The 27,884-nt window shown below is 43.3% G+C and overlaps 1 protein-coding gene across 2 annotated transcripts in view; it reads left to right on the forward strand.

Moving 5' to 3' along the window:
* Positions 1-27,884, forward strand: part of NTAQ1 (N-terminal glutamine amidase 1) — a 226,642-nt gene that overhangs the window by 183,075 nt on the left and 15,683 nt on the right. For both annotated transcript variants that reach the window (XM_077847123.1, XM_077847120.1), the window contains one exon: positions 4,263-4,375. In XM_077847123.1, the coding sequence (XP_077703249.1) occupies positions 4,263-4,375 (113 nt within the window). The remainder of the gene's footprint in view (positions 1-4,262; positions 4,376-27,884) is intronic.

The following is a 27,884-nucleotide window of genomic DNA, read 5'->3' on the forward strand; positions in this document are numbered from 1 at the left end:
CTAGACTGTTATCAGATCATTCTGAACACCTGCAAAATCAATTGGAGATATGAGAAAAGAAATGCTCCATTCTACAAAAGAGCAGTTACTAAAAAAAAAAAAAAAAATAACCTCACCATATAGACAACCCTTGTCAACTCTTTCCATCCTTCATTCTAGATATTTTTATTTGTTTGTGATTAGGTTCCATAAATGTGGTTTTGCATGTATCTTGTCTCTTATGCATAACATTATGTCATCGTATTTCTCTATAGCTTTATCACCTCCTTGTGAATGTTATTTTTAATGGCTGCCTAATATGCCATCATATAAATGAGACATGTTTTACCCAGTTATTTCCTTAATGTTGGATATTAAGTTGCTTCCAGTTTTTTTTTTCTGGTTATAAATAACACTAATGTGGATATTTTTATACATAAATTGTTGTCCATATTTCCGATTGCTTGCTTAAAAGATGCTTGGAAATGGAATTACTGGGTCAAAGGGAATGCCAGAGTAATTTTCAGAAGACTTCTACCAATTTATACTCTCAGCTGGTTTTTATAAAGCATGGGAATTTTACAGGCTCTATTTATGTGCCTTCGCAGATTCTAGTCTCCCAATTGCATGTCTCCCACCGTAGTCACTCAGACCCTGCTCCTCTTCCCCCATGCTTTCCCTGCTCTACTGGGAGTGACATTGGAGTCACTGTCATTCTACAACATGAAGTGTGGCTACTAATGATTTCTCAAAGCTTGAGATGATGGTGTATTGTCTTACATTCTTTAAGGACTCCCAGATGCAGCCAGTGAAGAAGGAGGGAAGGTTCTTGTGCTAAAACAACAACAACAAAAACAACAAACTCACAAAATCCTAAATCTCACATACATATAGTTGTCCTAATTTGCAACCCCTCTCTCTCTATTTTCAAGTTCATCTGAGTAGTCAAAGATCAAAAAAGAAGAATGGCTGTCTTTCCTCATTTCTTTCCCTCCTTCCTTTTTCCCTTTCCTTCTTTCATTTATTCATTTACACACTGATTACCTATTAGATGCTGGGCTTTCTGCTAGGTGCTGAGGTTAAGAGACAGATGAGAACAGGTATGTCACTTAGAGTTCTTGTTACAGATCAGAAGCTGACTCTAGCTGAACTTATTGATAAAAAATATGTGTCAGAAGGATACTGGTCACTTCTCAGAGTTGATGTGAAGATGGAGAGCAGGGCTTGGGCAGCAGGTAGGGACCAAGGATGCCAGGCTGCTAAGAACACAGCCAAAGGCCTACCCCAGGGGCAGTCTCTAGCTAGGATTCACTGCAGGCACCACTCTGCTGGGCAACCAACACCAATGTCTAGATCCTGAATAACTCTGAGTGAACCTGCCTCTAGTTCTCTAGGGTGGCATTCCTCCAGGTGGAGTCCACTGAGTGAGTGAGGCCAGGTCATATCACTTCAAGGGAGGGTATGTGTGGCTCCCTTGACTTCTAGAGGGGAAGTCAAGGGATGCTTCTCACCATTTCTCCCTCAATTGAGGATTTTCCCAAACTAAGAAGGGAGTATTCCGATTCTGGAAATTGCCTCCCTCTTCTCCCTCCACACACACCCACACATGAATAAAGGTCAATATCTCAGGTCTTTGCCCTCACATGACTTGTTGTTTGGTTGGAGAAGCAGAAAGGTAAATAGATGACTATAATACAACAGGAATGACAAGTGCTACATTTTTCAGTCCAGGTGGGGAAAGAGAAAACTGAATAGGTGAGAGATAATAAGGAGACAGGGCTTGGAGATTCAAAGTGGGAAGCAATGGAGGGCAAAGGAGAATAGACATAACACAGAGATTTTGGGATTAAGCAAGAAAATGAATAGTGGAGTGAATCAGTGAAATGGAGAACACAGGTTTTAAATGGAAGATTGAGTGTTTGGTTTTATACTTGCTGAGCCTAAGAGAGCCCAAGTGGAAATGCCTAAAGGCTGCTGGAGGCAGGTTTATTAATTCTTAATTTATTTATTAAATCACCAGTTATGTTACAGGCACTGTTACAGGTTCTGGAGATGCAGCAGAGAACAAGAGGTGACCACTCTTGCTCCCGTGGAGCTTACATTCTAGGGGAGCTCAGGTCAAGAGCACAGGAGGGCTGGGTATCTAGATTTGGGGCTCATGCATGTGAGAGTGGTAATAGAAGCCTTGAGCATGGGTGGGGCTACCTGGAAGGGTGTGGAATGGAAGAGAAGAGGGCCTTGGATGGAACATGGGATACACAGGACTTAAGGAGAAAGAGACAACAATGGAATATGAGAAGGAGCAACCACCTTCCATCTGTGGCTTCTCTAGTTCTGAAAGCTGTGGGTGAGATCTGCTTGAAGTGTGTTAAAGGAGAAGCAATGCAAGTGTCCTGGGGCTTCCAGACAATGGCTGGTGTGGGGCAGCCTCTTCCAAGTTGCTGTGGTCTTCAGACGGACTTCAATATCAGCTCCCACTCTCCCTCCCTTCTCCTTTCCCCCAAACTTTGTCTTGCACAGAAAGTCTCCTTGTCTTCTCTGCAGCAGATGCTCTGATCTGTAGCAACACCTCATCAATCATTAGTAAAAAACCAGCTCCCTGCCTCAGGGATAACAGTTTTATAATGTGGCAAGTAGTTGGGGAGGTCCAATAGAAGATGGCAAAACTTGTGGAATGTGAAACTATCTTTATAACCTCCCATTTTGGATTTCCTCTTGGCTGCACTCATATCCACTTATCTCTCTCCATACCCTAGAGTACTTGGTGTACCAGTTCTGGAACTACTGGTATTTATCACTGTCCTGAGGAGTCCCATTGCATAAGTTCTCCTCAAAGAAGACATTGTCTTGATTGCTTCCCTGCCCTGGGGAGCTGCAGGCTGAGAAATGGACCGAACCTTCCCCTCAGTTACCATTCAGACTTCTGACATCTTAAAACTGCAAAGGTGTTTGGGGGTTGTATTAGCTGAGGTTCTCCAGAGAAACAGAACCAGTAGGATGTACAAATACATGCCTTTTTTTTTAGGAATTGGCTCCTGCGATTGTGGAGGGCTGGTGAGTCCAAAATGAATCTGCAAGGTAGGCTGGCAGGCTGGAGACTCAGGGATGACATGCAATTCAATTCCAAAGGCTGTCTGCTGGAAGAATTCCCGTTCTCTCAGGGGAAGTTGATCTTTGTCTATTCATGCCTTCAACTGATTGGATGAGGCCCACCTACATGATGGAGAGCAATCTGCTTTATTCAAAGTCCACAGATTAAACATCTAAGATGCCCTCACAGAAACATACGGATTAATGTTTCCCCACACACCTGGGAACTGTGGTCCAGCCAGGTTGACACATAAGATTAACCATAACAGGAGTCATTGAGTCTAACACCCTCACTTGATGGGTGGGAAAATAGGGTTCAGGGAGGCACAACGATGTGCTTGGAATCATGCATCAGTGCAATGGAGGGGGGGCAGATGGAAATGTAGGTTACCTGGCTGCAGTCCTCCACTCTTGTACTGAACCACTCACAAGGGTATCTAGGGGGGAAACCCGGCAAACAAGGAGACCGCTCATTGCTTTGGCACCAAATGAAGGCAATCTCACCACAGCAACATTAAATGTGTTGGACTGGCTTATTTATAGAGTTGCAGCATGCATTTTACAGGAGAATTTTTGAGGAAGCTCAGTCTTCCAGAATCCCTCAGCTTGGTCCTCAGTCTGAATTCCAGGAAACTAAGCAACTAAAACCTGAGAGTGTTTTTCTGGAGTGAATGCCTTTAATCAAACCATAAATCCCCTCTGTTGTGTATATCTCACTGTCTTCCTTGTTTACAAGGGGGAATTTTACAGTATAGTTTTGAGCCATATACCTTAATACATACTTGTTGGGTGTGAATAATGTAAAATCAGTCTTGACTTTCCAACCCAGGTTGGGAAGACAGGGTGTGATTCTTTACCATGGTCCCAACTCCTCTTCTGAATGGTGAATCTAAGTTCTGCCTCTTTTCTCCATGTAACCTACCAGGCACCTACTTCCCCACCAGAACCTTCTATTCTCTTCCCACACTGGGATCATACCAAGCCAGAAGGAATCATTGTCTCTAAGTTATCAAGGGAGTGGACTGAGAAGTACAGGGTCTGTTTATCCCCGTGTGAGAGAGCTGAACTTAGAAGCAACAGCCATTGTGTTGTATAATGATAATACCAATCACCTTTCATTGAGAAGCCACTAGGTACCAGCCACTGTGCTAAGCATTTTCTATGCATGTGTTCTCTCTCCTTTGTCTTCACAGGTAGTTGTGAAATCCAGTTCTTGAGATCAGGAGGGGATTTTTTCACTGAAGCAGAGCGGAATGCCCAGGATATAGCCAAGAATGGTGTTAATACAACCTATGAGAAATCTGAGGTATGGGGTTGGTCAAGGAGGCTGTAAATATGATGTTGTACTAGAGGCATCTCTGAGAAGCATTTTCTCAGCCATGCAGGGCTAAAGGCTCCCTTCATTTCCTGATTGCATTGGCATCCTTTGTAGAAGAGGACCCTACGAAAAATAAGAGAGGGACTCAACTTTACTGTGTAAGGCCTGGTCCAAAGTAATACCACTCATAAAACCCTTTTAGTACTCAGAGACATGAGTCCCTGCTCCAAGTCATGGAAGGGACAATTATGGGAGCCTGGAGTAAATGTAACAGTAGATGATATCATTGAATCAATTAGGGATGATTTGGGCTGTGAGTGACATTTGATTAACAGTAGTTTAAGACTCAAGCATTTATTAGCTCACTTAAAAACTCTGGAGGGGGCACCTGGGTGGCTCAGTGGGTTGGTTGAGCCTGCGTTTGGCTCAGGTCATGATCCCAGGGTCCTGGGGTTGAGTTCCTCCTTGGGCTCCCTGCTCAGCAGGGAGTCTGCTTCTCCTTCTCCCTCTGCTCCTCCCCCTCCCTCTCATGCTTTCACTCTCTCTCTCTCTTTCAAATAAATAAATAAATAAATAAATAAATAAATAAATAAATAAAATCTTAAAAAAAAAAAAAGAACTCTGGAAGAAGGCATTCTGAGATAGGTTTGTCAGCTCTGGGGTCTCATCAAAAATCTAGGATCATTTGACATTTTGCTTCCCTATCTTTAGCTTTTGAACATTGCCTTCATGCTCGCCACCTCACAGTTACAGCATGGCTACTATAGTTCCAGGCAAGACATCTGGATTCAAGGGAGAAAGATGAGAGAAAGTATATGTGTGTGCACAGGTGGGGAGGGGACACTTATGTGCATTATCTCATGGCTGTCCCCTTTATGGGGAAAGCAAAACAATTTCCAGAAGCCTCTCAGATGACTTCTTTTAATTTTTCGTTGGCCAGAATTTGTCCATTGGTCAGATGAATATTTCCAGGCACAAGAGAATCTGGGAAAGTGAGTATCTGGCAGAGAGGATTAGGATCATGATTATATCAGATCAACTTTAATTTATAGTCTGGGGGCAGGCACAGTGCTTTCTTGAACAAAACTGGGGTTCTGATAACAAGAAAGAAGGGTGTCTGTGTGGGAATATCTTCCATAGTAATAACTAGTATCATCTCATGAAATCTTTACAATCATCTTTGCGTGGGAAATTATTGCTATCCCCATTTCACAGCAAGGAAGCTGAGAGTTAGGAAGGTGGTGATTTGTTTGAGGTCACACAAGATGTTGGGGTGTCCTTATGGGGTGTCTTCATGCCCTTAAGGACCATGCACTGCCTCTGTACTCCTCTTAATGCCTGCAGAGAGCTTGGCAAGCACTCACTAAAAGCTTGCTGGTTAAATAGTGGAATGATGGCATATCCATTTAAGGTAAGAGAGGCATGTATGGGGATCTTGTACTGGGAATATGGCATCAACAGACTTTTGTTTCACTGGAGAGAGAAGTTGCTTCCCTTGAGGAAGCTTCCCTGGACTTCATAGAAATAACTAGATAAGGACCCAATGAAAGGGTTTCTGGCTGTAAGCAGAGGTTCTGAGAGACACTCAGTGGATCCTGAGGCCACTCTGTATTTGCTGCTGCTGACTTCCTCACTAGTCCCAACGGCATAAGGGGACAATCTCCAGTGTGATCGACAACTCTGGAGAATTTCTGTTTAATTTGAAGGAAACTGTCATGTAGGAGAGGAATTGACTTCCTCTGGGTCCTTCCTGAGAAAAGAATTAGAATAAATCAGAATTAGAACCAGCTTTTCAAGAAGAAAAGTGTTTTGTTGGGCAAAAAGTATAGATTTTGGCAGCAGAAAGATCTGGTTTTGGATTTTACTGTTGGGAAGAGGAGGTGAAATAATGCATATAGGTGCTTAGGACAGCGTGAGACATAAATGCCCCCCGTCCTGAATCAAATTAAAGTTGTCCAAGTATAGACTAGAACACCAATGAGATTGAGATCTCCTTATTACCCAAGTACTCAAACATTTAACTCATTATTCAGGGTTAAATAGAGCAACAGCACCACCACCAACCAAATCAGCCAACATTTATTGAGTACTTATGCAAAGCAACTCTGTCTTTTACTGGATGTTTATTTTGTGCCAGGCACCACGCTATGCATTTTACATGAACTTTCTCACTTGATTCTTTTTTTTTTTTTTAAGATTTAATTTATTTATTCATGAGAGACACACAGAGAGAGGCAGAAATATAGGCAGAGGGAAAAGCAGGCTCCCCATGGGGAGCCTGATGCAGAACTCGATCCCAGGACCTTGGGATCACACCCTGAGCCTAGGGCAGATAGATGCTCAATCGCTGAGCCACCCAGGCGTCCCTTCTCACTTGATTCTTTACAGCAATTCCAAGAAGCAGATACTATTATTATCCCTATTATACAGCGGAGAAGAGATTAAAAGAGGCTAAGAAACCTGGCCAGAGTCAGCTGGTGATCGAGGTGGGTTTTCAAGGCCAGATCTGTCTCTTGCTTGGCTGCACTGTTAATCAGCAGCACACAGGGTTCTCTGAAAGGGACCCTTACTTAGATAAAGATCGTAAGAGATAGTGGTTCCCAGGCGTTCCTATGTCTTATCAGTTATTCTGTCAAACACCAGGAACCTATCAGGACAGATCTGAAAAGTCCAGTTTCCCCAAGGACCTTCATATCTTTATAGACATTAAAAAGTACATTTGAAAACAGATAAGATACTATGTGTCTTGTTGGAGTAAACTCTATTGCTATAGCTTTATTTTTTTATTTTATTTTTTTAAAGATTTTACTTATTTATTTATGAGAGACACGGAGAGAGAGGCAGAGACACAGGCAGAGGGAGAAGCAGGCTCCATACAGGGACCCCGACATGGGACTTGATCCCGGATCTCCAGGATCATGCCCCGGGCCGAAGGCCGTGCTAAACTGCTGAGCCACCCAGGGATCCCCTATTGCTATAGCTTTAAAACTCAAATGAAAAGAATAATTGTGTTGGTGGTTGAAGACAGTAATGAGAGTGAATGTGAAGTTTGCTACTGTCTGTGCTCTCTCCTTGCCCAGCAGCCACCCCCTTGTACCCTCTCCCTGTATTATACTCGCTGACAAAGCTCCAACTCTCCTCTGATTCTTAATCTGCATCAAGCAGCCAAACAAGTCTGGAGAAAAGCCAGTGTGTTGACCAGCCTCACCTTAAATTAGGAACCATAATTTTTAAGAGGGCCCTCCATCATACACAGCCATTCTTGTGTCAGTTTCCATCCCATTTGTCCAGATGGCTATTTGCCACTTTTGACTCCAATCTTGAACACCCCCTTTCTCACTCTCACTCTGACTGAGAAAATAGAAACAATTGCAGAACTTCCTCTTCTTTTCACCACAAAACCTATGACATCCTAGCTGTTGCTCCCATGTGCTCTGCCTTTGCTCCATATGGTCCTTGCTTCTTGGCCAAGGCACAGCCTTGCACTCATGCATTGACATCTGCTCCCAACACCTCCTTCAGAACTTAGCCTTTCCAACCATTCCCTCTTCCTTCTGGATCACAACATTTCCCCTTTCTCTTTGGATGATTTCCTTCGCCATACAGATACACCATAATACATACCATCTTAAAAAAGAAAAAAAAAAAAAAAGATTTCCCTTGACTCCTTGTCTATCTCCTGCTACATTTCTATTCTTCCCTGAACAAAAATTATGGGAATAGTTGTTAACCTTCGCTGCCTCCATTTTTTTCAGTTCCCATTCTCCTTTTTCCCTCATGGAGAAGTTCAGCTATTGCCAAGTAAAAAGTGAAATGAAAGTGATGGAGTTGGGCTAGGTTAGCCTCAGTGGTCCCAGAGGCTCCACAAAGCAGTGACTTCTGACAGTGACCCATTCAGTGATGGCACAGGATGTGGCCAATCATAATCATGCTTAAGAAACGTTTTTGTTTAATGGCTCCTTCTCATTTCCTTTTTAAATAGCAAGATATAGTGAGCATGAGTCCTTAAAATCTCCACACAACACAACACATGCTGCTCTATACAAAGCAAACTTCATGTAACCAAAGTCCAGTCCAAAAAATAAGACATTGCGAACATGCAGACAATGGTTTCAGATATGACACTAATTCTTACTAGTTTTTGAGTCATGCTGTATACCTGCAATATACTGAGTTACCCCATACACCTGCAATATACTTCTCCCTTTCCAGGGCTGATTGTGTTTTTTTTTTTTTTTTTTAGATTATTTATTTATTTTTTCACAAGAGAGATAGAGAGAGAGAGAGAGAGAGAGAGAGAGTCAGAGACCTACGCAGAGGGAGAAGCAGGATCCATGCAGGAGGTCCTATGTGGGACTTGACCCCTGGATTCCAGGATCACGCCCTGAGCCGAAGGCAGGTGCTCAACCCCTGAGCCACCCAGGCGTCCCACTAGGGCTGTTATTTGGTTTTTTTCATAATAGCTTCCTTGGTTTTCTTTCCTGAGTCTTATCATTTAGGTATGAGCCCTTTAAACTATACAATTTGGTTTTTCCTTTTTAAAAATTTTATACAAGTTGAGTTGTATTCTTTGTGTCTTATTTGTTTTAAATGCTCTCAGCATTTTACATTCATGGTGTTTTTTCCATGTTGTCTCTGGTAGTCTATTCGTTTTCATTGCTGCCTATTATCCCATCCTATAAATAGACTCTGATCTCTTATCTATTCTACTATTGATGAACATTGGGTTGTTTTCAGTTTGGGGCCATTATGAACATTCTTGTACATATTTTATGGTACGTGTGTGCTAGATGGTAGATCTTAGAAATGGAATTTCTGGATTATGTGCTATGTGAATCCATAGCTTTGCTAGTAATGCAAACTTTCCTCCACCCTTTCTTTCTTGAAACTGCTCTTTTTTTTTTTTTTAATTTTTAATTATTTATGATAGTCACAGAGAGAGAAAGAGAGAGAGAGGCAGAGACACAGGCAGAGGGAGAAGCAGGCTCCATGCACCGGGAGCCTGATGTGGGACTCGATCCCGGGTCTCCAGGATCGCGCCCTGGGCCAAAGGCAGGCGCCAAACTGCTGCGCCACCCAGGGATCCCCGAAACTGCTCTTTTAAGAATATTTTTGATCAAGGGATCCCTGGGTGGCGCAGCAGTTTGGCGCCTGCCTTTGGCCCAGGGCGCGATCCTGGAGACCCGGGATCGAGTCCCACATCAGGCTCCCGGTGCATGGAGCCTGCTTCTCCCTCTGCCTGTGTCTCTGCCTCTCTCTCTCTCTCTGTCTCTCTCTCTCACTGTGTGCCTATCATAAATAAATAAATAAAAAATTTAAAAAAAAGAATATTTTTTATCTTAAAACACTCTCTTCAGGGTCACCAGCACCTCAACATTGCCTAATCTAGTGGTCAATTCTGAGTCTTCATCTTGACCTATTAGCAGCTTTTGACACAAACGCATCCATTACCTGGACTCTGGCTGATTCTTTTGCCTATTTGCTGGACCAACCTCCTGTTCCCAACTTGTAAAGTCCCATGTTGGGAATGTGAGGCTAGTGTTGTCTATTCCTCCAATTATTTAAGGAAGCTAGAAATCTTGTGTTTGCGTGAAATTTCTCAATTTTTAATATTGGAAATGAACTTACAAAATTTTAAAAACACTACCAGGCCAAACAAAATATATCTGTTGGCCAAGGGCCTCTTTAAAGTAACTAGAAGAAAGGGACAGAGAAGATGTGGTCGTATGGGTAAGAGAAGAACCAGGAGATTTTAGTGTCATGAAAATCAAGGGAATGGGGAGTTTCTAGGAAGAGGCAGAGTCAAATATGGGAGGGCGGTTGAGTCAGGTAAGGCCAGGGGATCTCATATTTAGGAGGACACTGGGGATTGAATCAAAAATGGGTTCAGTGGCAGTTAGGACATATAGAATCCAGACTGAAGCATGTTTTGGGGTAAATGGGTGGCAAGTAAGGAAGGCATCAAAGTGTCCATATCAGTTAGGATGTTTTTGGCTATAAACAATAGAAAACCTTATTTAAAATGCCTTTAAAAATGAAGGATACATATTAACTCCTATAACAAAAGTCCTAAAAAGGGACCATTTATAGATTGGTTAATTTGACGGCTCCATGTTGTGATTGTCGACACAGATTTTGTCTATCTTTTGGCTTTGCTACCCCTTAAAGCATGTCACTCAATCCAATTGACATCCGTGTTGCAAGATGGACACCAGTTTCAAAAGACACATCCATATTCACCAATAGTCAGAAGCAGAAATACAGTGTCTCTTCCTTGTGTGTCTTTTTAAGAACTGAAAGATTTTTTTCCATAAGCTACCCCCTCCCCAGCTGATGTCCCTCTGTATCTCATTGGTCAGAATTATGGCCCATGGCTAAACCAAAACTGGCAATGGCCATATGACACCCTGATCTGCTTGAACAAATCCTGACTCCTGGCTTGGGCTTGCCTCCCCTGCCATCTGGGTACTATGAGGAGGGGAAGGGGAATGTGGCTGCTGTGTAGATGGGTTCTCCCAAGGTCTTAATGGGACTTTTATGAGTCAAGGGAATGATTTTTATAGCATATGTTGAGCTTGGGAGGAGTTATTTTGAGGTAGAATTGGGAATACCCTTTTGTCTACCTCAGTTCACACCATTTGTTGTGGTAGGGTGGCTTCCTCCACCTTTTCATTAGGCTAATTCCTGGAGACCTAGCAAAATAAGCAAATGGCACATTTTGTTTTATTTAAAAACTGGCTTTTCCAGTCCATACTCACATGTGTTTTATCTCCTTGAATTGTCTGTGGATGGTGGCAGTCTGATTAAAATGTTCTTCCTAATGATTCATTCTTGGTTGGTGGGTGGGTAGGGGGATGGTATGTCTACCACAAAGAAGGTCAAATGCAGCCAAGTAGGATGTGTTTGTTCCTTTCCAAGCTTGCAAAGGGAAATGAAAAGCTAAGGACCATTGTTTTGGGAGAACCAGTCTCCGAATCCTAGTTCACAAGGAAGAGAAAGCTTTTTATTTTATTTTTTTTAAAGAATAGATTGGTCCCAGGTGTTTTCCACGTTTTTGAAACTGACTAAATAATTTCTCTGCTACCGAGAGAGCTACCCTGTTGCTTTAGTTTAGAAGCTTCCCTACCTTCCTTAGATTTGGAACTGATCTCTGGTAGGAGTGCTTTTCACTTTGCTCTCCGACTGGGGATATTTGTTTTAAAATTCACACCTATGAACCCTAAGTAACCTGCAGCCTGAGCCCAGATCATCTGAACTCTGAACCCCAGGTCACCTGTACCCTAAACCCCAGGTCACCCATACTCTGAATTCCAGGTCACCTGTACTCTGGGACCACTTTCTGCCTTGAAAGGAAGGTTAAAAGATTCTCTAGGCTCAAGCTTTGCTATAGCCCTTGGCCTTTGTCCATATTGTTTCTCTGCTTGGAATGCCTGTCCCTCTATTTGGAGATATACTCTCTGACTCATCCTTCAAGGCAAGGTCTCTTCAAATAAATTTGCTTTTTGCATACTCTATCAAGGTACCTGGCCTAGAGGGTGAGTGGCACCTGAAATCCAGCTCATGTTCCTCTCACCAAGCACTGACTCTGTGTCAACCCAGAAGTGGGGGTCTTTTTCTCTTTTTAATTTGTCTCCCTAAAGAGGTATCTTTTTCAAATTTGTTCAAAGGCATCATCTAGACCAACTGGAGCATTGTAGATTGACCTCCAACATTGTCGCCTTGCACTGAGCCTTCCCTAACTGTCAGGTAGAGGATACTTCTGTGCTTCTACATCATTTGCTCACTCCTGGATCAGAGTCCTTAGCAAGCTGACTGATTTAGTGTATACCCTTGTGTCTGTCTTATTCATCATGGCATACGCAGCTCCTAAAATGTGGCTGGGACAATAAGAGTTAGCTTCATACTTGAAATCATTGTCTGTATATCTCTAATTACTGATGCAGGGACTTAGATGCTTGACTCTTTAAAATCCCATCTTGTTATATCTTGGCCTGACTATGACCCCTCCCTCAACCTCCTCCTCTACTCTGGTATGCTTCAGTTCTGTGGAAACTGTGTTCTTAAGCTGACACCTAAGAACTTGACCAGACCGGCCCCTTAGCCTGTAGGCATTCAGGATATAGAATGAGCATGACCTGGGACATCATAATGCGGATGAATGATACAGGAAGGCTTCCCTGGCTTCCCATTCCCTTCCATGAAACAAATCTGGATCAGATATTTTTCTTCTGGGCTCCATAACACCTGGTCCTTACCTATTATAGTGTTTTACAATCATATATGTAATAGGCAAGGACTTTTTTTTTATTGAAGTAGTAACTGATCTATAACATTGTATTAATTTCAGGTGTGTAACAGGATTCACTATTTGTATACATTACGAAATGATCACCACAATAAATGCAGTCAACATTCATCACCTTACACAGTTTTTTTTCCTTTTTTTTCTTTCAGTTTTTTTCTTGTGATGAGAACTTTTAAGATCTACTCTGTTACCAACTTTCAAATATATGGTACAGCATTAACTATAGTTGCCCTGCTTTAAGTTGTATCTTATTTATTTATTTATTTATTTATTTATTTATTTATTTATAATTTAGAGAGACTGCTACTCTTTTTTGTCTCATGAAGGATCACCAGGGTTGTTCATGTGAATACAAAGCTAGTGGACACCCTTGGTCCAAAGAGCAGGACATGTTAGCAAAAGCCATCTCTTTCCTAGGACACAAAGCTCTGGGGGAGGAGATGAGTGACCTATTTGAGGAATGAATGTGGGCCTGAGGGAGGGAAGGGGCTGACACCCCAACTTCTGAAGTCTTGAGACTGGAAGTTAGGGAGCTCTCTCAGGATAGACTGGGATGGCTCTGATCAAAGAAAGCTTGTGACAGGGAAGGAAAGGGGCAAGAGGGCATCTAGGCTGGGCCTCCAGCTACATACAGGATCTGAGGATTGGTGGGGGAGGACTGGATCAGCACTGTCAGTGGGTGATGCTGGAAGTTTCTCTAGATGGAACAACCTGGGCCAGCCCTGAGTTTAGGTTGTGGAGAACGGTGGCTTAGCAGAGGTATGGAAACCACAGGGAGGCACCTGCTCAGAGGGGCACCCTGTGGGGTGGGCAGCATCTGTGAGTGCAGTCCTGTGACAGCACAGCAGCACCATCTGTTCAGCTGTGTGGGCCCCGCGGTCCACAGCAACACCGGAAGGAGTGGGAAGTGGAGGGACCAGCTTCAATTCTCTGCTTGATATGGAAAAAGGATGGATCCTGCCAGCAAGATCCTGCTTCTCCCCACCCCCAACCCCTTTGGACTGCATCACCAGAGTCATGTCCTGAAGAAGGAGATTGCAGACTTTCTGCCAATATTGGCAAGGGGGGGCTGAGTTACTGATTGGAAAAATAAAAGCAAATGAGAACATTTGACCCTAAGTTGATGAAGCAAGTTATACTGAATAGAGGTGCACATATTTATAATTACCTGCTTCTGGGTCTTTTTCCTCCAGTAGGCTAAGAGTTTGGAAAGGCAGGAATCATGTCATTCACATCTCTGAATCCCAGCACCCAGTGTGGCACTTGCCCCTTAGTAGGCCTGAGCTTAATTAGTAAATGGTTAGTTGATTTTTGCAGATTTAAAGCCAGTGTAATTTAAGGCCGAGGATAATAACATAGGAATGCACCACCTGTGTGCCAGGTGCTTGTAGGTCCTACAGAGAATACAGAGGTAAACCAGCTCTAGTTCTTAACACAGACTCTCCCTACTGAAGCGTGATAAGACCTATAGAAACAAATCAAATTAAGTTTTATGGAACATAACAGGGACTTATGGAAGCTTTTTTTTAAAAAAGATTTTATTTATTTATTCATGAGAGACACAGAAAGAGGAAGAGACATAGGCAGAGGGAGAAGCGATTCTCACAGAGAACCTGATGCAGGACTCAATCCCAGGACACAGGGATCACACCTTAAGCCAAAAGCAGATGCTCAACCACTGAACCACCCCGGTGCCCTTGGAAGCTTTTGAAACTAGGATGAACCTAATTTCAACATGTGGAGATGAAGAGCATTTCAGGCAAGGAAATGGGCAAGCAAAGGCATGAAGATACTATTTTTTCAGAGGTATTTATTTTTTTTATTATTTAAAAAATTCTTTAAAAAGATCTTATTTATTCGTTGGAGACAGAGAGATAGAGAGAAAGAGCATGAGCGGGGGAGAGGCAGAGGGAGAAGCAGACTCCCCGCTGAACTCCCCGCTGAACAGGGAGACCGATGTGGGGCTCGATCCCAGGACCCAGAGATCATGACCTGAGCTGAAGGCAGGGGCTTAGCTGACTAAGCCACCAAGGTGCCCCCATTCAGAGGCATTTAAAATGAAGAAAGAAAGGCTGGTGGCAAAATGCTGTAACTGGCTCACAAATAGACTAGTTGGGAGAAACACTAGAATAACTGCCGGAAAAAGAGGGTGTATGAATCAAGAAGCTAAGCTAAGTTATGCTGCAGTAACAAACAACCCCAAATTTTAGTGGCTTATAATAACAAAGGCTTTTTTCTTTTCTTTTTTATTTTTTAAGATTTTATTTATTTATTGGGGAGAGAGAGAGCACGTGAGAGAGGGAGAGCACAAGCCAGGAGGAGGAGCATAGGGAGAGGGAGAAGCAGACTCCCCACTGAGCGGGAAGCCAAAGGTGGGGCTCAATCCCAGAACCCTGGAATTGTGACCTGAGCTGAAAGCAGATGCTTAACTGAGCCACCCACATGCCCCTGTTACATGTCTGCTGTGGGTCACCTGGGGACTTGGCGTCCTGCCTTTCAGGATGGCAGAGAAGTCACTAGTTTGAGCACAGGAAATCAATGAAGCAGAAGGAAAGTGGACTCTGGAGAGTCTCATCTTGTAATGTCTGCTGGATCACATCACTTCTGGTTACATCTGACTGTCTGGAACTGGTCACATGACTCTACTGCCCACAAGGTGGCCAGGAAGTACATTCCTGCCATGAATCCAGAAGGTGGAGAGCTGGAGATATCTGGTGAGCAGCACTAATTTTTACCCCAGATGGCAAGATTGAACCCACTTGAGAGGGTAGGATCATGGGCCTGCAATTCATTCTCCATTGGTGGGCTGGTAATGGTGGCAGGTATGTGTGTGTTGAGGGGGTATAGTGTACAAGTGTATGTGGGGGGGGAGACTTGTCTATTTTTTAATTTTTAAAGATTTTACAGTTCCTTATTATGTTATATTTCTGTACCAATAGCTAACCAATACACCTGACTTGGTTTTCTTATTCATGGCCTTTCCTCATCTGAACTTACGCAATATTTTCAGCATCCCCTCCCTCTTTCCCTTCCTCTGTCTTTCCTTCCATTATTTATTCAAACAAACTTTTTATTCTGGAATAATTTTAGATTTACAGGAAAGTTGCAAAGATAGTACAGAGAATTCCAATATACCCCTCACCCAGTTTCAGTTTCCCCTAATGTCATCTTACAATTCTGTGATATTCTTTAGGATTTAAACCCCTTGAGGACTACAGCCTGCCTGACCTAGTATTCCGCTGATGTTTCTCAGAGAACTGTGGCTTGTGGTGGTCCTAGCTTGAAGGTTTAAGCATATTTTCTTTTGATTACAGCCATGTCTGGGCTTGTCCAGAGGCCAGTAAGGCTAGTCTTCCACAGGTCTGTGAGTAGGAGGGATTGAGGGGCACTTTGGGAATGAGAGAGATGGAGGTGGAGGCGGCCAAACAGTTGGTTCAAAGGCCACGTGTTGGTGTTGGAAGGTAGGAGGCTTTTGAGCTCAGCAGGAAGTATGTGGTTCAAGAGCTGTCTCTCTCTGGCTCTTTGACGAGGGGGAGGGGGGTGATTACATGATGGAGTCAGAATGTGACCCAATGAAGAACAGTGAGCACAAATGCTGTAAGTCCTCTGTGAGGCAGAACTCAGTGGGGCATGGAAGTGGTGAGGGTGAGAGGACATTATGCATCTGAGAGGCAGCAGGAGGGGGTGGCCTGAGCAGAGGGCTAGACCAGCTTGCATTCTGGATGGAGCCGGAGCTCTGGGGCCTTGGCCTTGGCTTTGGCTGTAGACAGAGCCCATGTGAGAGCTCGGAAGACAACATTCTCTAGTTCATGTGAGCATGTTCTTGAGGACAGTTTGGGAAAGAGCTGAGTGGAGGTGGTAGTTTTAAGAGTCACAGATTTCCCCCATGGTCTGTGTTGTTATTATCATTGAGACAGTGTTGTCCTCTCCAGGCAGGTTGGCTGAGAAAATATAAGTGACGTGTGTTGGGCTCTGGATACTTGGTAAATATTACTGACTCATTTCCCATCACCCTCTCAAGTAAGGGAAAGTCCCCAGAGGTCAAGGCCCAAAGGGATGAGTGTTTTCTTAGCCTGGACTCCTCAAAGATACAAGTCACCTGCTTGAGACAGTTGGGCATCTGAAGGCCAATGATAGGCACCAGTGGTCTGACCCCGAGGCTCTCAGCTGAGATGAGGGGCTTTCATGTGGGAAGGGAACACCAGGCCCACTCAAAGGAGGAGCTCAGGGAGTGGGGAGGTTTGCTGAACACCACCCTCAGGAATGAAAACTGAGATCCAAAGCTTCCAGGGACTTTCAGGGACTATCCCAAAGAGGAGTCAGGATGGGAGCCTAAGAACTGGGTGGAATTCTATATATTTTAGAAGATCATCTGTATTGTTGTCTGTTGCTTAGTGAGGCTGTAGGTTTGTCTTCGGGAGCAGCAAGACGCTGGGACACAAACCCACTCTCAGGAGAAGGAGAACCTGTAGGGTTAACTGTGGAGCGGCAGTGTGAATGAAAGAAGTCCCAGGGGCTGGACAGGAAATGCTGGGTCAGGCAAAGAACTGACTTTGAGGCTCTTCCTTCCTTGCAGGAGAGTGGCTGTGTTGATCTGCAGCAACTCAATTAGAGTCAGAGCTCCAATCTCTGCTCCCAGCCTATTCATTCTGATAAATTATGCCATCTTGATCAAGGGTGTCACCATCTCCTGGTATCTTGGACTGGAAAACTGAGCTGCTTTTGTGCTGTGCCCTTCAGTACATGATGCATAAATTTGCTCTGAGGGCCAAATATGCTGTGTGCTATTCTGGGTGCCTTACAGGTATTTTTGTATTACTCCTCATAATAATCCAGTGAGATGGGTATTATTACCCTTATTTTACAAATGATGAAACTACTGCTAACAGCTTAGGTAGATGCTTCAGTCTTAAAACTATTATGTCCAACATCAGAACTCAAATTCTTCCCACAGTCCCTGTGCTTCTCCTCAGCATTCACTGTCTTTTTCATCCTATGAGATCAATGTTTCTCACTACCTGACTCAGAATCATTTTGGCTACTTTTTGGAAGAATCACTGATGGAATCCAGACCTATCAGTCTCTGGGAGTGGAGCCCATCACCCCTTGCCTATGTAGCAAGTTCTGCAGGTGTTTCTGATGTCATTTGTGCTGAGGTTCCCCTCCTATGGCCAGTGGACAACTCTGAGACTGGTCTGATTTCTAGGATTCCTCTCAAAATTTTTGCCATATCCTCCGTATCCTGTTGCAAGGGAAGAATGAGAGAGATGAGCCATGAGTTGGCACTCTAGGGGTGGCCCTAAGTTGGAACACACAGAAGTGGAGCTATGGGGTCATCCAGATGAGACATTGGTACATGGGGTGATGGCTTCCGTACCATCTGGAGACCATCTTTGTTGACCATTGTCACTGTTTAGAGATGATCCCCACAAACTTCAGTGTGCTTTGGGGATTCTTCCAAAGAGCAAACTTTGGTCCACAGATGTGGCTATTAAAGTCAACTATGGAGATTTTTTGTTTACTGTTGGCCACAATGCAGTTGTGAAGTGCTTTACATGTATCACCTAACAAGGCTATGAAGTACATATTATTATTTTCTCATTTGGTTGGTTGATCTAGAAACTGAGGTTGGAGAAAAAATTGAGTTACTTGCTTAAAGTCCAATAGCTCATAGCTATTGGAGTCAGAATTCAAATCTAGCCCATGGTACATAATGTTTAGTAGCTGTTTGACTGCTTCACGATACCAAGTCTTGGGCTCAATGAGGTCAACTATCTCCTGATAGTTTTGGCTGAATAGATCAACTGACCTTTCAGCTATTTGGCACTTATATTTAGTTGAGTCTGATGCTCTGCTATGTGCTGTGGGGTCCCCAAAGGGTAAGAAGAGTTACTTTATCCCAGAGACTCACAGTGTAATTAAGAAAATGAGACATTTGCAAGAAACTGTAATAACTCAAATGGGCTTGCTGGAAGTTTTGCTCTGTGAGCCTGTGTGTGTGTGTGTGTGTGTGTGTGTGTGTGTGTGTGTAATGGGAGAAAGGGTATGAGAAGAGAAGAAGGTATCACTATGGGGGAGGGGAAGTGATGTGGCTGCAGAACCTGGTTCAGAGGGCACAGGGATCTCGGGGTCCTGCCTGGTGGGTGAGGTAAGAGGATTCTATGTGTGGAGCTGATGTTCAAAGTCAGGTGCAGCATGTTAGAATATCTGGGGAACTTTTTAAAAATACCAGTGCCTGGGCCCTGCCTAAAGAAACTGATTTAATTGGGCCAAGTCGGGAATTGGAGATAGATGAGGAGTTTTTGGAAGCCTCCTTTGTGATTCTAATGCATATCTGGACCAAGAAGTGGGCAAATGCATACTTTTCTAGCATTTCATGGGCTCTCCCCTGTTTTGAATCCAAGCCACAGGTCTTTCAACAGACTTCTTGGTGGCTGGGCCTCCTTGTTCTCTCTTTCCTGTGACTGAGAGGTCAGATGACCATGTATATGCCTGTGAGGAGAGGCCACCACCTGTTGCTGTAAATCTGGTGCAATTTCATCATCTCTTTGCCCCATGTATTTTCAGTATCTTATAACTACATCTGGATGGGTAGTCTGTTGTTTTCTACTTTATAGCAGATTGTGCAGTCACAAGGGGATGGGTGCTGTGGGACTGCTGGGGCTTTTGCCCTGTAAATATAGGCTGGGTGAGTTTATTTATAGGAAATTATGATGGTTACCTCTGACTGTTATTGACCAGAGCAGGTTTTTACATGTCTCATTTGCCCTTTAATTTGTTGTTGGGGAAAGACTTTTAAATAAATCACTTTTGTAAAGGCCAAGTTAATTCTAACTACTTTAGAGAAATTCCCCTATGTGGGAGCTTCAGCGAGGTCAAAGGGAATGGTCAGAACCCACCCTCCCCCCTTCCAAGAGCAATTAGAAAGATGGAAGATCTGGGAGAGAAAAGCTTTGTTGATGTATTTGACAATGCATGAAGGCAGTGGTCTTCAATCTTGGCTGCACACTAAAATCTTCCAGGGAGCTTAAACATCAAAAACAAAGACAACAGAAAACCCAAATCTCAAGCTGTACCCTGGAACAATTGAATAAGAGTCTCTGGGACATGAGACTTGACATCAATATTTTTTAAAGCCTCAGATGATTTCGATGTACAGCCAAGGTTAAGAACCGCTGTGTGAGGGGATAAGAGAGGCTTAATAAATAAGAGGGTGACCCAGTAAGCTGCAAGGAAAAAAGAAAAGTAAGACGTCAAGGTTAGAGACTAGTCACATACAGCAGCTTTGGAATGTAACAGTTAAGTCCAGCCAGCTCCAAGAACTCAGCTTAGCCTTAAGAAACTGATGGCCAATCTCCAAACATCCTTGCAATCCCCAGTTCACGAGCCATTTGCATCACGAGGCTCACGGTCCATGTGAGGGCTGATGATGAGAGCAACACCACACTTCTTCCGTGCCCCTTGGCCCAGGGAGGAGGGGTGAGGGGACTACAATCAAGATCATTCTGGTTCTTTATGCGGCCAGCAATCCCAATGAATAGCTGCCAAAGAGGGTTAGGAGAGTGCAGGGGGTGAGGAGGGTATGATTGCTCTTCAGAGGTAGGGCTGATAGACCCTGACGGAAGGACCAAGGGACACAAACAAGACAAAAATCCATCACCCAAGGTTCTAGTGCACCGGTGTGGTCTTTGGGTCAGGATGTAAGCAATCACCCAGGGGCACTTATTTATTTTATTTTATTTTATTTTATTTTTTATTTTATTTCATTTTATTAATTAATTAATTAATTAATTAATTATTTTTCAGAAACACTTTTTAAAAGATGTTTTGTTTTGAGATCATTTCAAAGGTACAGAAGAATTGCAAGATTCCCCTACAAAGAACTCCCACACCATTAGCTTGGACTCACTAATTATTAACTTGTAACCACATTTACTTTATCATGTCTCTGTCAAGATGTATACATATTTTTCTGAACCTTTGCCCCTAAGCACTTCAGCACATATTTCCTATGAACAAGGACTTTTTCTTACAGAGCCACAGAACTGGGAGATAAATGAAGACCCACCAAATGAGAAAAGCAAAGGCTATTTATTCTGAGTTGGCTACCACAAGGGAGTTGACCACCATCATTTGAATCTTGGCAGAGATTCAAAGGCAGTCAGAGGAATGAGAAGGATTCAAGTGTGCCCTGACTGAAGGCTGTTGGCACAGGAATCTGGAGGTGGGCTAACTAGATGTGGGGAATCCTTGTGATTGGTCAAGGATGCTTGTTTGACTTTCCCTGGTCGGTCCAAAGTTGGAAGCAGGGACAAAAATCAGGGAAGCTGTCAGTTATTAATCATGTCCTAGCCACTATGGGCCAACTGTTACAGAAGTTATTGTTAGGTTTCCTGGATCGCCACTGGAGATGGATATGGCTTCCTGCAAGTCTAACTTATAGGGCTGTTTATTGTAGATAAGGGGTTGGTTTCCTGGGCAGATTGCTGTAGGTTGTTGGTCAGAGTTCTATTTTTACGTACAGTCTAGCCACTGTCTATATATTCATTCTCAGAATATAATGATCAACTTCAGATTTTTAAAGATTTTATTTATTTATTATTCACAAGAGACACACAAAGAGAAGCAGAGACACAGGCAGAGGGAGAAGCAGGCTCCATGCAGGGAGCCCGCTGTGAGGCTCGATCCTGGGACTCCAGGATTACGCCCTGAACCAAAGGCAGATACTCAACCGCTGAGCCACCCAGGTCTCGCAACTTCAGATTTAACTCTGGGGTAAAACACTGTTATCTAGAATATACTGTATATTAAAATTTTGTCAGTTGCCCTAATCAAATCCTTTATGGCAATTTCCCCTTCTGATCCAAAATGCAGCAGAAGATGATGCACTGCATTTAGTGGTCATGCCTCTTTAATCCTTTTTAATCTGGAACAGCTCCTTAGCTCTTTTTTTTTTTTTTTCTTTTTTAAATCTTTCATGACCCTGACTTTTGGGAAGTGGTGGGGAGACCCCTGAAGAAATGCATATATCCCAGCTGACTGTGACAATGTGTCCACAGCTGGTGCCCCTCCACTGCTTGCTCCTCAATCCTGTCCTAGAGACTCCGGGAATTGTTTGGGTATATGCAGCTCAGGTAACCAGATAATTAGCCCCTTTAGTGAGGACATGGAAAGTCACGTCTCCATGTAGGGCAGAGGAGAAACTTGTAAACAGAGAGTGGTACCCATGGTCATGTCCTTTAGCAGCTAATCCTTTGCAAGGCCAAGAGCATTTGTGAAACATGTCTGGTTCCGTTTGGGGCAATATGTTCTTTCACTAGCTCAGTCTCCCACTGTATTTTGTATATGTAGACACTGGGTTTTCCCTCTTCTTTCCTCTCTTCTCTCCTTCCTGCTCCAGTGTCCCATTTCTTCAAAGATGCCAGAAACAATTTCCAGGCCCCCAAGGTGGGGGGGAGGTGAGGCTGCTGTTCCTGCAAGATGGGGTACAGTGGCAGCCATCTGTCCCAGGACAGTTGAAATTGGCCTGTTTTTTTTTTTTAAAGAACATCAGGGACACAGAGAAGGTTTTGTTTGGGGCCTGAATAGCTTTGGGGGCAGGCCTGCCACTCTGAAAACATTCACCTCTCAGTCACTCCAAGCTGCTGTCAAAGAGTGATTTCTGGATCTGTCAACAGCTTGGATCGTAGTTAAAATTCCCTCTTTCTTCATCCCTGCTAATACATTGAGCAATAACAAGCTTTTATTTATGGGGAATTGTGCTAAAATAAGTGTACTCTATGTAGCAGTGAGATTACAGTCTTTGGTTTTGATTGTCTGGCTTACCTCTGTTCTTTGCCATCTAGCCGTGTGGCCTTGGGCGAAGTGCTTAGCTTCAGAGTCCTCAGCAGTGAAATCGGGCAATATTAGTTGTTTCACAGTGTCACAGTGAGTATTAAATGTCATGATAAATGACAACATTTAGCATAGTGGTTGGCAAATAATAGGCGCTCGTCGAATGTTAATCATTATCATTACTTTGCTTATCGCTTAAGCGGAAAGTTAACACCCATTTGCTAAAACTCATTTTCCATGGCCATTGTGGGTAGAATGTTTTGCTGTCATTCAGGTGTGGATTTAGATCCTGGCTGTGCCCGCCACTGCCTGGATGATGTTGAGCAAGTGAAACTTCTTAGAGCCCCAATGTCTCCCATACAGTGGGAACAGTGTCTTCTTTGCAAACTGATCATGTCTAATAAGAGAACCCAGTATGGAGCTCCTGGGTGGCTCAGTGGTTGAGCATCTGCCTTTGGCTCAGGTTGTGATCTCGGGGTTCTGGGATCGAGTCCTGCATTGGCACGGCCACAGGAAGCCTGCTTCTCCCTCTGTCTGTGTCTCTGCCTCTCATGAATAAATAAATAAAATCTTTAAAAAAGAGAGAGAGAGAGAGAACTCAGTACGGTGCCTAGTCCAGAGTGGATGGTAGCTAAGAAAAAAAATGTGAAATGGGAAAAATTAGGTTTTTTGTGCCTTGTCCGTGACTCCCTTTTCTTGTGGTGCCTCCAGAATGGGGGTCCAGAGTCTTATGCTTTCCCCTGGTCCAGCAGGGGCCTCCCACCAGATTCTGCTCCTTCCTTGAGAAAACTTCATCTTCTAGATCATTCCCTTTTTTATCACCTTTCCTAAATTACTGGTCATTTGTGGCATCCTCTAGCACCTGTGACAAAATGGGCAAGCCAGGAGACTCATTTGAGCTAAGGGGTAGTGAGTAATAGTTAATGAATGCATTGATTTTTTTTTTCTCCCCCAGGGACTTTTCTTGCATTTTGAACAGAGGCCTTTAATCTTGGAATCCTCCTCATTTTAGGATAAGAGAATTTTCTGGGTTTGTACTCATTTTCCTGTGAAGGTGAAGACTCCACAGTTAACAGCAGAACCTGGGCCAGAAGTCAGGTTTTCTGATTTCTAGTCCAGATTACTTCCTGCGGAAAGAGTCACGATGGGAGTCTTGGGCTTCAAGGTAGCTGAGCTGGGAAAAGAGCTTTGGTAGTGATGTGCCTTGAATGTGAACCGCCCACCGAAATGTGCCACAGAATCAGCCAGTAATAGCTTGGGGGTGGGGTGCAGGGATGAGTTTCAGATTTCCATTTTTTAATTTAATTTTTGAGGTGGTTTTATTTTCTGGATTAAAAAAAAAAACTTTTGTTCATTTGCACAGGGAAAAATAAATAGATTCTAAGTTACAGGAAAGGTCATTTCTATTCCAAAATCCAGACATATTCAATTACACCCTCATTAAGAATAAAATCTCCACTCCCCAGTAACTGAGTTTTTCTCAGGGGCCCCAGCGTGGTGCCTGGGACTCCTCTGGGCCTCTAAAGCGTGCCTGGCAGACAGAATGGGCCATGCATTGCTTTAAACCCTCTCAACTTACTGCCAGTGAGCCTGAAGCTTCAACCCACTTTGTCCCCTGAGGGATTGCTTCTTTTAGGGCCCTGTGAAGAGCAAACCTGAAACCTGAAGTCTGGTGATAAAATCATCATGTATTAGTGCAGTGGTTAGGAGGTGAGGCGTGGGAAGGGTCCAGTGGGAATGGAGGTTGGGAAGGGTATGTTTTGATGGAAGGGGTGGGTTGGATAAAAAAAAAAAAAGATTGAAGAAAGAGGAGAAAACACTTCTAGAGCTTAAGATATTTCTTGAATGAGCCACTTCTGGGTGGGAACCTTAGTTTAAGGAATAAAGGAGGAGGTATTACTAAGAACAGAGCTGTGAGAAGGTTGCAGAAGTGAGTTTCACCTCCTACCTGACTTGGCTGGCATTGCCTCCAGAGTCAAAAGTTCCAGGCTTGTCACTCTGAGACCTTTCAGATTCTCCCTCACATCGTATTTGCCTTTTGGGGCTGGCTGTGGGAAGAGGTGAACAGTCAATGGACTTAACTTGCAGAGATATTTTTCCCTTTCTTTTTTTTGTTCCCAAATAAACTTTCAAGCAAAAAAGAACTCACAGACCTTGACCCGATTCATGTCTAACCAAAGCAGGACTGTGGGAGTCCAGTGCCTATAAATCAGCTTTCCTCTCTGAACGCCTCAAAGAAAATCTTCCCCAAGGCAATTGCCTCAGCCAGAGTTCACACACGCTGACCAGCCCTTTGAAATTCTGTCTGCAGATAATGGCAGTCACAGCCAGCCTGTCTTACTGAGAGAATCCTGTTGGCTGCGATATAATCCAGAAGAATCCCCAAGGTGGCTGACGAGATTTGCCTTTTGGAGGAAAAAAATATAACAAGGACTATACCACATTTAACATTGTAGTGTAGAGAGGTCTTTAATCTTGCAATCCTAGATATTTCAGGATTTTAAAATTAGGAAGATCATTGTCTTCAAGTTCAATTTATTAAGTGAACTGGGCTTAACGAGGATTCAAGCACTGTCTTTTCTACTGATTTTGTTATTGACATGGACTTTTCTTAACCTTGAGGTCCAACCAGATTTCAGGCTCTGAAGAGCTAACACTGGATTGTCTGGGGCTCAAGTCAAGGCCAGTTTGGGGACACGGAGTAAGGGAAAATCTATGTGTGTTTTGATTTTCTAAGTTATGTATCCAAATCATTGTTTTAATCTGTGATATCAGAATCACCTGGGACATGTGCCTAAAATATTTGCTTAAAAAATTACTAGGCTCTACCCAATCTGACTGGTTCAGAAATTTGGGGGAAAGGTGGCAGCCTAGAACTTTACATTTTATACAATTTCTCCATGTGAATCTAATGCACACCAAAGGTTGCTTTTTTTTTTAATTTTTTTATTTTATTTTATTTATGATAGTCACAGAGAGAGAGAGGCAGAGACATAGACAGAGGGAGAAGCAGGCTCCATGCACCGGGAGCCCGACATGGGATTTGATCCCGGGTCTCCAGGATCGCGCCCTGGGCCAAAGTCAGGCACCAAACCGCTGCGCCACCCAGGGATCCCCCAAAGGTTGCTTTTAATGAGACTCAGCTTCTATAATTTCCATTACCTGTTGTTTTCCATCTCCAACCTAAATTTCAAATTCTTGGGAAAGACTATGACTGGCTTCACGTTCCAATGACATGTTGCTGAATAACAAATTATCCCAAAACGTATGGGTTAAAAAACAATTCTATCTTATGATATATGAGCCAGGAATTTAGGCAGGGCTCAGCTAGTGGAGCTGATACAGGGCTGAAGGATCCACTTCCAGACGGTGCATTCCCATGACTAGCAGGTCATTTCTAGTTGTCAGGCAGGAGCTTAGCCAGGTCATCAATGGAGACACCTCAGTGTCTTTCACATAGGACTCTCCATGGGGGCTGTTTGGCTTCCCCACAACATAGTTGGTGGGTTCCAAGAGCAAATATTCTGAGGGGCTAAGATGGAAGCTGCAAGCTTCTTTGGACATAGCCTCAGATATCAGATAGCATCACTCTACCATATACTGTTAGGCAAGAAATTAACAACTACCAACCCAGATTCCAGCATAGACGAGACACACTTCCTCCCCTCGATGTGAGCAGTATGTGCACAGAAAGAGGAAAGGAATCAAGGGTGGACACCTTTGACAATTTTCTACTGTGCCTTGTTTGGGTCAGTTATTGACTCAGTCATGGACAAAGGGAGGGGAACATAATACAGATTTAGTCACTAGGGGCTCAACCTGGCATATTGAGGAGGGCACCCATTGGAGGGGGAATTGTTATAAATCTGCAGGCACTCTAAGGGATGTCTTACAGATCATCTCGCTTGAGCATTTACTCAAATTAGGAAGTGCCCTTGGACATTGGCTATCCAGAAGAGCTAAACCTCTTCTGACCTTTCCATGAGGCACCCTGTTCCATTTTCAGACAGTTATAGTTACGTAAACGTCATTCTAGTTCTCTGTAATACCCATCAATTATCCATTAGCATAACACTCAACTATGGATTGTTTTTCTAGACTGCGAGTTTTTCCATCAGGCTTAAACTTTTCAAGGCCTGGGCCTGTGTATTTTGTGTATCCAGCCTCCCAGGCGTACAATAAGTGCTAAGTAAATGCATGTGAATGTTCTTGAATGAATAAACACATTTACTCTTCCCCATCTACATATAGCAAAGTTGACTTTGATGTGGGTATTGAGTTCCTGTTCATCATTGGTCTCATATTTTCTCTAAGCAAAAACCACCTGAAGTAATTTCTAGTTAAAAGTGCAGGTGATAAATTAAGTGAACACTGTCCTAAATATTAGCAACTGAAGCTAAATTCCTTAAAGTCATAGGAGAAATTTTACCATTTTGGAGCTAGGATTGAAACAACCATAAACAAAAGTATTATGTGCTTTGTTGTTGTTTAAAGAAAAAGTCAGCAAACTGTGCCTCCCAGCATCCTGGCCAAATCCTGCCTGCCACCTGTTTTTGTAAGTAAAGTTTTACTGAAATACAGCCATGCCCATTTGTTTCCTTATTGTCTATAACTACTTTTGAGCTCCAACAGCAGAATTGAGTTGTGGCAGATTATGTATCCTCTCAAAGCCTAAAATATTTACTATCTGGCTTTTCACAGAAAAGGTTTGCCAACCTCTGGTAAAGGGCTTTTCTTACTCCATTTGGTGTTATAAGAAATACCATAAACTGGGTGACTAAGAAGCAACAAACATTTATTTTTCACAGTTCTGGAGGCTGGAAATCCAATATTAGGGTGCCAGCGTGGTTGGGTTAGGGCTGTCTTCCAGGTTACAGATTCTCATTGTATCTACATAAGATAGAAATTGGACTAGGCAGTGATGTGGACTCTCTTTTGTAAAACAATCGCATTCATGAGGGCTCCACCCTCAGGACCTAATCACCTCCCAAAGGTCACACCTTCTAATATTATCACATTGGGCATTAGGATTTCAACATGGGAATTTTGGAGGTGAGGTGGAGGCATGAACATTCAGGTCATTGTAAGTCTTCTCCTGATCCCCTTGATCTTGGGTCTTGGTTATTTTATTTGGAAATGCTGAAGGAGCCTTGTTGCCACATTTCTATATTTCCAGAATTTTTTTTCCCAGTGGAAAAGAACTCTTCCCCAGCTTGTCCACGGTGGGGTCTCCAGGGATGCTGAAATTTAGGTAAAAACCAAGTAGAGGTCCTTTACTTGAGCAATTAATAAGAATAGATCATGAACCAGCATAAGGAGCAGCAGACTTTTAACTTAAGAGAATGGGCTTGGGACCTA

The sequence above is a fragment of the Canis aureus genome, chromosome 14, assembly GCF_053574225.1.
Source record: "Canis aureus isolate CA01 chromosome 14, VMU_Caureus_v.1.0, whole genome shotgun sequence".
Lineage (NCBI taxonomy): Eukaryota > Metazoa > Chordata > Mammalia > Carnivora > Canidae > Canis > Canis aureus.